Source organism: Montipora capricornis, chromosome 3, assembly GCF_036669925.1.
Source record: "Montipora capricornis isolate CH-2021 chromosome 3, ASM3666992v2, whole genome shotgun sequence".
Classification (NCBI taxonomy): domain Eukaryota; kingdom Metazoa; phylum Cnidaria; class Anthozoa; order Scleractinia; family Acroporidae; genus Montipora; species Montipora capricornis.
In genome coordinates, this window is record NC_090885.1 from 12,623,178 (window position 1) to 12,633,177 (window position 10,000).

The 10,000-nt window shown below is 41.0% G+C and overlaps 2 protein-coding genes across 3 annotated transcripts in view; both read right to left on the reverse strand.

The window, feature by feature from the left end:
• The window catches only part of LOC138042244 (uncharacterized), a 12,399-nt gene extending 8,153 nt beyond the window's left edge, over positions 1–4,246 (reverse strand). Inside the window, exons 1-2 of one of the 2 annotated variants that reach the window (XM_068888066.1) lie at positions 4,200–4,246; positions 3,995–4,056 (exon numbers count right to left, since the gene is read on the reverse strand). In XM_068888066.1, coding sequence (XP_068744167.1) covers positions 3,995–4,056; positions 4,200–4,230 — 93 coding nt within the window. In that variant the 5' untranslated portion in view covers positions 4,231–4,246. Of the gene's footprint in view, positions 243–3,994; positions 4,057–4,199 lie in introns of those variants that run through there. The other variant, XM_068888067.1, reaches the window with a different exon arrangement.
• A 4,697-nt stretch (positions 4,247–8,943) lies between these two features.
• The window catches only part of LOC138041130 (rhodopsin-like), a 24,330-nt gene continuing 23,273 nt past the window's right edge, over positions 8,944–10,000 (reverse strand). Inside the window, exon 5 of the mRNA XM_068886900.1 lies at positions 8,944–9,769. Within this exon, the coding sequence (XP_068743001.1) occupies positions 9,265–9,769 (505 nt within the window). The 3' untranslated portion in view covers positions 8,944–9,264. The remainder of the gene's footprint in view (positions 9,770–10,000) is intronic.

Consider the following 10,000-nt stretch of genomic DNA (forward strand, 5'->3'; position numbering starts at 1 on the left):
CGGTACACATTTTCCCCAAAATATTCTTTTGTTTTCATTCAAATCCGTCCTCTTGCCTCGCTAAAAACTAAATATTCTTTTGAATTATAGAGATGAGCGCAACGCATAAAGGAAATAAGAGAATATCGAAATGACGACCATTTTGGAATAAATTGTATAAACAATTCTGACAATTGCCATCTGCCAATTCATGTAAAAATAAAACGATTCCGTCTTTACCAAAACAATCTCTAGCCTCATTCCCAGTCTTTCTCTTCTTCGTGCCGTGATAATTGTCGAAGAGTTAGCAAGTATTTCAAAGAGTGTTAGAGAAATTTAACGGGACCACTGCATTTTTGCAGAACCTGTCACATGCGTTTAACATTCGTAACCAACAAGGAAATCTTTGCTGGCGTCATTATATTTTGCTTCATTACAATACGAGTCGAGTTTGCTTACAGAGAGCATCATGCTATTTATAAATTGACTTTAAAAGGTAAAAGAACTTGTCAAAAATAGTTACATCTGCAATTTTGAGCCTTTTAGCCCCGTCAAAAACTGATGAATTCTTTGGTAGCGAAAGTGCTATTGATCCTGTACCTTCTTTGTCAAATTTCGAATGATTTTTAACACTCAGAGATTATCTGGAATATCGGGTTCAAATTTTCAGAGATTGGTCATTATGGAATGCACTTTCAATAGCCAGTATTTTATTGGCCGTATTTATACTAGAGGACGTCTACGACGTCCAGGGGCATTAAACGTCTGGCCGTAAGTGCGACTTATATAAATACGGGACGCACTTAACTTCGACGGCTACTGAGATTTAATCACCAGAGACTGTGTGCGCTTCATTGCTAAGTGCGTCCCAGTTTAGTGCGTCTGAGACGACTGAGACGTCTGTTAAGTGCGTCGTTTAGACGCACTTAACTTAAGACGTTTAATTCGTCTGACGTTTAATGCGTCCACCTTATTTCCCGCATTTATATTAGTCGTCTAAGACGTCTAAGACATCTGAGACGTCTTAGTCGTCCTCTAGTATAAATACGGCCATTATTGGCTGATTGATCAGAAAACGATTGCCATGTGCTATTGAGGCAAGATTCTCCTATACACACACTCAAATACAGGCCCCAAAGTTTTAACTTAATCTGAAAACTTTGAATCACAACAGATGCGAATCGAGCTTAACAATTTTCCTTAGATAAAGACAACCAGAATGGAAGTGCCTGCGATTGCAGAAGCTCACAACATCTCCACATTTTGTTTCTCTTCTTCTCGTACCAGTGCCTATGGAAAGCGCTCAGTTGTGGTATGGATGCTGGGACTCCCCAAGTTCAACAAACCACTTCGACGCTAGAGAGCTCACGACGGAACGACGACGAAGACGACGACGACGGAGTACGCAAACGTGAACTAAAATATAAGTTCGCGTCAGTCTAATCATTTCTCGATTATTTCGAGCCGTTTGGCTTGGAAAGTGCGAGCCTACATTTCCAGCAATAAAACTGGACGAACGGGGATTGAAATTTTATCGTCCAGTGCTCACGTCTTCCACATAATATTAAATTTTGGTTTTTTCACGTCGTTGTCAGGATGACAAAGAAATGTAACAAAATTGCAAGCGCACGCGCAAATGAAAAACGAAAGCTAACCAGTTGTTTTGTGGCGTTTCGCTCTCAAATCTGGCGTTTCGCTCTCAAATGACCAGACCAACGCTTAAAATCCAACAGTACTGAGAAAGAACAATCGCATTCATTTTCAAAATGGCCAAAGGCGGGCCAGCTTGCTATTTCTAAGCGTACCCGAAGAATTTTATCAGGGATTACCAAAAGCACCTCTGACTAGTGGTCAAAACTGCAGCTACACGCTGCCCTAGAAAGAAAACGGATCTCCGTCTATATGGAGATTATCCCGGGTAAGAGAATCGACCTCCCAGCCGAGTCAACTTTTGACATAGGCGCCGCAAGCTCGCGTTACGGGCGAGATCGAGGTGGCCGTGAAAAGTGTCAAGTCAGCAACAACACTGTCCAAGGTAATTTTTTGTTTTTGAGTTATTTTTTACGATAAAACAGCAAAGAAGAGAACAGTTATCAAATAAATGAACGAAATAAAGTAAGCTAACTCAGCTTGTTTATTTTGTTTTGTATTTTCGAGATTTTTTTTACTGTTTTGGGAGGTTGTTCTTGAAGAGGCTGTCGTGATCTTCCTCAGACGAAGTCAAGGCTGGAGATTCACGGATAAACGTGCTCGAAAGCATTTTTCCACTGAAAAGCGAGTTCGCTGCGCCGTTTTTCCTTCCAACGAAAAGAGCATAGTTTACGTTCCTCCCTTTCTCATCAGCTTGCTGAAAGCACTATCATTTCGGCTCGAATGAGAAAGACTTCCTCCACATTTCCAGACCGGACAGTTGTCCACCGATGATTGTGCTCGTCTTTTCGACTACGGGACCGAAATTAGGGATCTTGCCGGCGTGCAATTGCCACTTATCCCTCCGGTACACAGTCGAATCCTGTTTGTGAAAATATACGTGGACTAACGTGGACTGTGGGGAAACTGCTGTATTTTCAAGGACAGGATCCGACTGTGCGCCGGAGGCGTGAGTGGTAATCACGCGCGGGCAAGATCATAATTTCAGTCCCGTAGTCGAAAAGAAGGGCACTAGCATTGGCGGACAACTATCCGGTCTGGAAATGTGAATGAAATCTTTCCCATTCGAGCCGAAAGGATAATTCTTTCAGCAAGTTGAAAGAAATAGATAAGAAGAGCTGACACATTTTATATCTTCTGCATTATAATAAAGTCAACTCCCTCATAAGCGGACACCCTCCGGGATTGGAAAAAATGTCCGTTAGTAGAGCTGTCCGCTTACGAGAATTATTCCCATTAGCGGACACCAAAGGAAAAGAGGGTGGATGTCCGCTTACGGGAGAGTTAATTAGTAGGTGTTAATTCACATGCTTCATTGGGTAGCTAAACAAAGCAACTAAATTTCTTTACTGATGTTAAATGTTAACACTCGGGAAAAAAATATATACAGTATAACTCTTCTCTATTCATATTCAAGAAAAACTTAAACGGGACTACCGTCAATACATGTAACTTTGATGCTAAAAAACATCCAAACATTAACAAACAAGGTACTATCGTGACTAGAGAAGGTTTGCTTGGTCCTATGACAGTTTGGAGAAATAGTCCATTACGCGTACGGTTGACTGCCTCCTTGCCAATAGAGACCTAAGTGTCATGTCTATTAGATATCGTTGACCCTGGTAATTGCCAGCTTACGAGAGTGTAGGTAATTAGGGTGAGCGTTGCGTGACATTCCGAAAAAAGGCTGCTAATGGGAGATATCCAACACGAAATGTTCCGTAAAGAGTAAGCAATTGCAACTTATTTCAAACAAAGAGGTTAAGGCTAGCGTTATTTTTAGGTTAACGTTAATAGTGCCGTTTTATGTCTTTACGGAGTAGCGGTTCAGGCGTCACTATGCGACCATAGGGGGCACTTTGTGACTGTACATAATGTGTAGGAAACATATTTTCCGGCAGGGAAGACTTTGCGGCGCTAGTTCAAAGAGAAACTGATGAGGGACCCGGCAGGGCACGCAAATCAGTTTGGCTGAAAATAATTTTATTAAACCTCCGGCATGTTTGTTTGGGCAAACACGACTGAAATTACAGTGGATGTTCGGAAATTTGGCGGCCGTCTTAAATTGCAACGTTGCCAGTCCGCTCAAATATAATTGGCGCAGTTTAGAGGCGAACTTTCTTCAATAGGCGAGAGTATAGGGATTTTTTTTCGTGGTGAGGTATGGCGAATGTATTCAAGCTTCAACGACTGTAAACGAATTTATAAATTTTCAGCAATTTCTCAACTTGTATCAAACCACGAGGAGATCTTTCATATCCAATTTTCAGACGTTGTACCTTTTATAATTATGGATGTTTCCGATTGATAATTAGTTAATACAAGTAACAGTTATTTTATTTACGAAATAGAAAGACCAGCTTACCTGAAGACGCTTCATTTTAGCATTTAATACGTCCTGGCAGTCCATTGATCCATCTGCACAGACTAAAGCAAGTAAAGTACAGCTCAAACGGGCTGAAACCGAACTAAACGACCTTAACTTTGAGAACGAAAAAAGCCTTTGTACACAATTACAACTTTGCGTGTACCGTCAGTTGTCGTTAGTTGAAGTTTTAATTGAAATATACCTCGACGAAACCAAGAAGGAATAAAATGCATATGGTGGCCAACTTGACGAGCCGGCAGGGTCACGCAACGCTTATGGGGACAAGGATGATATTGCGTGACTTAGTTACAAAAATACACTGGAGAAGAACAACTCAGCGAAGACGAATTATCCGGCTTACGTGCTTAACAGACGAATCAGCTGAAGACGAATTTTGGTCCATAATTTGTCTAAACACCAGATTTATATCTAGCCGAATTGCAGACGAAATAGCCGTCTTAAACGGATAATTCATCTTACACAATTCGCCCAATGAAAGACGTTTTGGTCAATGCCGTGAGCTCCTTGGGGCCTGTCAGTAACCAGTCTGTATGAATTAGTTACCTTACGATTCAATGAGCTAGCTTCATGTAGTCCGGTTAGTTTCGTTTACAAAATAAACTAAATTTGTCTTCTCTACCTCTCATTGTGCAACCTAAGCGTCACATTTTGCTCAAAAACACACAATTTCATGTGTTAATGCTCCCCCGGGGGGGGGGGGGGGTACTCGATGTATCCTTGGTTGGGGAGGTGCGGCGTGGCCCTCATACCCTGACCCTGTTTAAGACAAATATCGCTGATTTTCCTACCCATTTTAAGACAGAATTCCGATTTTTGATAACCTGTTTAAGACATTTAACCCAGTTTAAGACAAAAATTGATAAATCAATACCCTGATTAAGACAAAAAATGATAAATTCGATACCCTGTTCAAGACAAAAATCCCGAAAAACATACCCTGGCTGGCCGCACGTCCCCATTAAGCCCTTATAAGGGAGTACCCCCGCCGGGAATGCTCCTTACTTACAATATTTCAACTTTGTGGAGGTAAATGATTGCCTTTCCCTGTTGCACCCAGTCTGTACTGTCCTCGTTTTTATACAAGGATTGAGAGAGGATTGAGAGAGGATTGAGAGAGGATTGAGGTGAGCTGAACGGTGTAAGGCGCTGATATTTGACTTCTGTAAGATAAGAAAATTGAGCCATTGGGGGCACTTTAAAATGAATAACTCAAGGCTTAGGGTGTATTTTTGTTTGATTGTTTGCGCAACTATGCTTTTTGTGGGAGGGGGAGGAGAGCTTCTTGCTTTTGAATTTCATTCAGGGACATCACACAGAACGTTTAATGTTTATCGATCTGCCATCTCCGTGTCTCATCCCAAAATTAATTCCAATTGGGTGGGTGTCACTGGGTGAAAACCCTTTAGTTACCCATTTTCAATTCAAGACACCCTTAGCCATAAATGAGTAATGAGGAAAGTGCAAAAATAAGTAACGTCAAAAAAAAAAAAAAAACAGACTCGCATCAACTCGGCCTTTATGATTGTCGGTCGATCGTTGCAAACGCAATCACCTTTTGTTGATCCATCGTATTTATGTACGGGTTGACCCAGAGAGGATCTCAAAAGCAAGTCTAAAAAATGCTGGTTTTCCTATCTTAATCTTAGTTTTTATTTAAACAATCATTCAAACGCAAAGGGATTGAAGATGGGAAACGAGGCTGTAAATTTTCACATATCTAGAACAACACAATTATATAAAGGCGAATTGCCCAGTTCTCTCGTAAAGGCCTGGCCAAACGCTTGCAACATTTCAACGCAACATCTTGGATTCGTCTCGAAAGAACCCTCTATTTCAATGACTTAGCAAACACAATGCCTTTTCAAACCTTAAAAAGTTTTGGGCCTTTTTCTCGTTCAAAACTCGTGCCAACCGACTACCTGACACAATGATATATCAAGGAATCAGCATTTCTGACGACACAAAAAAGGCTGAATCGGGGTGCAGGGATGGCGCAGTGGTGAGAGCACTCGCCTTCCACCAATGTGGTCCGGGTTCGATTCCCAGTTTGTTGGTTCTCTACTCTGCACCGAGAGGTTTTCCCCGGGTACTCCGGTTTCCCCTCTCCTCAAAAACCAACATTTGACTTGATTTGTGTTAATTGTTAATTTCAATTTACAGTGTCCCCAATTAGTCCTTCGAATTCAGCGCTAGAACGACTAGACACTTAAATAAAGTTCTTTTCCTTTCCTTGCTTCAATTCTATTTATACAGATCACTCTTCTTGTCCAACATTCCATGAAGTTAATGTAAACCCTCTGATCAACAATCATCTAGACCTAATTGAAGCGACCACTGAGGAAGTTACTGAACTGTTGACATCTCTTGACTCCTCTAAAGCACCAGGTCCTGATAATCTTCCTACCATTTAACTGAAAAAATGCGCCAACACTCTAGCTCCGTCTATAACTGCTTTTATTAATTCCTCCTTTCTGGATGGTTATTGCCTATCTTCATGGAAAACGGCAAATATTAGCCTGCAAAGCAGGCGTATTTTTGTTTTGGTAAGAACTACTGGCCGACATATTGGATAGCAAGACTAACAGAGGCCTGAGGCCAGTCAAAAAAATTGCACTCAGTGAGAGGAGGACAGTATGAAATGATAGTGGGGGAAGGGGAAGGTCCTTCCCCCGCCCCTCGTCTCAATCCTCTACAGGCTGCGTGCTTTCAAAATGGCAGCCCATTACGAACTTTACACCTTGAACAAGCGTCCGCCTGCCAAAAAACGCCTTCTCTGCAGGCTAGGAAAATATTTGTCCTGTGCACAAGAAAGACAAGAAAACTGAAGTAGAAAATTATCTTCCTATATCCCTAATGCCGATATTGGCTAAAGTCCAACAGAGATGTGTTCTAAATCGTCTTCTACCGCATATTTCACATTGCTTGTTTAAGATTCAACATAGCTGCTGCAAGTCCTCCATGACCTTGGCCGGGCCCTTGATAGTGGACTGGAAACTGATGTCATCTATTAGAATTTTCCCAAGGCTTTCGATTCTGTGTGTCAGGCGCAACGTTTATCAAACCTTTGTACCTTTGGAATTGATGGTCCTATGTTGGAGTGGTTTACCAGTTATCTCTCTGGCCTGGGTTGCTCGGAGCATGGTTAGCCCTAACCGGTGTTAAATACCATGGAAACCTATAGGTTCTGATACCTCTTAACCAACGGTTAGCGCTAACCAGCCTTCTAGCAACCGGCCCCTGGTCGACAACAGCGTGTTGTCGTTAGCGGTCAGTAGTTTTTCGTCCTGGGGCGAGGTAAAGTCTGGAGTCCCTCAGGGCTCAATTCTAGGACCTGTACTTTTCTTGATGTTTGTGAATGACATGCCAGACGTACTAAAATCGTAATCTTTAGCTATGTATGCCTTGACTCTAAATGTTATAAAACTATCAAAACTATGTCTGATATTTGTGACCTCCAAGCTGATTTAAACCTCCTTTGTCTCAGGTCATCTTCAAAATAATGAACTATATTTCCAGCCTTCAAAATGTCATAAGAACACCAGCTTACCTCGAGATACAATCTTGACAATACCGAACGAAGAAAAAAGACCGTGGACTTACAGTCACTAAAGACCTCTCATGGAATGAACATATCACCCAAACTGTCTCAAAGGCAAACAAACTACTGGGCTTTATTAAGAGGCATTGTTACACATTTCGTAACAAAAAACTCTAACATTAATATATACATCTTTAATTCAATGAGATCTCATTTTAGCTTCGCTTCTCAAGTCTGGGCTCCTCATTCTGTTATTAGGAATTTATTACTTATTGAAAGGACCCAGATACCTGCAACAAATTACATGAATTATCAAATCTGCATAGTCCATCTAAATTTATTACCGCTTAATTACTGGCTTGAATACCTAGACCTTCTTTTCTTTTATAAATGTAAATTAGAGGTTATTCAATTAAACTTAGAAATTATGTTAAGTACTGTAACAGTAAATCACGTCTTGGTTCCTCTGGAGCTTATTTTAGAACTTCACTTTTTAGGGATTCGTTTTTTATTAGACTTTCCAATATTTGGAGTGCTGTTTCTGATGATATCAAAGCAGAAACTACTTTGTCTTCTTTGGAAGCTAAGCTTAAGTCTTTCTATTTTGTCAGGTTATACCAGATTTTTGATGGAAATAATGTTCGTACTTTTAAATTAATCTGCCCTAAATGTCGCAAAGTTGAAATTTAATATTTTCTTTGTTTGCTCTTGATGATATTGTAATACTTCTTTCATATATATATTTTTATTTTGGGCTGGGTTGGGTATTCTAGTTTTGAGGGGCGCGTTTTTGGGTGTAAATACCTTGTAGGGGATTTAGTGTCATATTGTATTTAACAACCACCTTAGGGTGAATCTTTAAATAAATAAATAAATAATAAAAATAAAAATTTTAATCTCCCAAACCACTCCAAATAACACATGGCTACCTGCGGCCTTTCCATACATCTAGGTACGACGGAAAGCCGCAAGAATCTGGAACAAAAATTCAATTTCCAAATCGGCACCCTTAATCCCCACGGTATTAACGAACGCTTTTCATTTAACTGATGTATTCTTGTTTTTCACGTTGCTATGTGACCACCAATAGCGTAGCTCCTACTCTGCTATAAAAACTACACAAAACCCATAATTCCTCGATTCGCTCTGACGAAGGCGTAACGCTCGGAACGTCAGCTTTTAGAATTCCTGTGCGGTGTTCAATTACATTATCACCACCGTTGATAAAACCAAATTTTTGTGTACTGCTTCCTCACGAACGCAGCACCACAGTTTCTTTAGAAACTACCCCCTTTTTACAATACGGGCGGACTATCCAATAACTGAATTTGGAAGAATGGTTTTTAATTGAAGATCTTTAATTAGGAAACCACTCCTGTATGCTCACGTTGCCGTCAAAACCAAAACAAGCTCCTCCTTTCACGTTGTTGTTTGTCGTCTATGGGCCGGAGAGAAATGTATTATATAACGGGCCCTTCCAAGGGCGGATTTCTATAATGCGTGCCAAATTGCTGTAAGATTATTTTTGCTCTTTTCGGCGTAAACGTTACCGTAGTCGGCTTTGTTCATAATTTAACTCCCTAATTCTGTGCAATAAGCGTGTGCGACACGACTCAGTTTGTATGCATTGAACAACCATCCTCCAATTTCGAATCCCTTAATTGACCACTGCTCGTCAGCTTTCGTCCAAGTTCGTTGGCTTACTCAGTTACCCAGGGACAAAAATGAACGATTCCCGCCGCCTGTGGGTTGCACCCGAACCATTTATTACAGAACCTCTCTTTGCCACAGCTTGACTTGGCACTTGAAGATATCTTTGGTCAATGCTCGGAGCCCCTCGGGGCCTGTCGGCAGCCAGTCGTGAGCTGAAATGGTTCCTTGTGATGACGGTGATAATTTGTGGGGAAATTAAACGCCGGCGAAAATGCAAAAGGCGAAATAGTGTTGCTCGAAAACGACTATACATCATGGTGTAAATGATGGGGTTATATATGACCGATGCCTTGGCCAATAGGTCTGGTATTTCCGCCTCCCAATCCTCTAGCATAAACGTTTTCGTAAATACCGCAACCAGGCTGACGCAACAATATGGCGCCCAACTAACCAAGAAAGCAGCAACATTCATAGCTGTCATTTTAACAATTTTTAGTTCAGATTGTCGCTGTCTTAACTGGATTTGTAGGTTTCCTGGGACGACAACACTATGGACTAAGCTGAAAAGTAATCAAAAGACATATCTTATACCATAATTTCTAACAGGGACCCATTACCTGGAGCCTGGATACGTATTATACCCGTGAGTAAACCCTGTCCCATATCTTTCTGTTGCTAGAAATTTTATATCTTTTTATCATTTTGAAATACTCTCGTGTTTCAGGTGTGCTGCACGTGATGTAATCAGCGGCCGATCATAGATCATAGATCTCTTACGATTGGCCGATCAT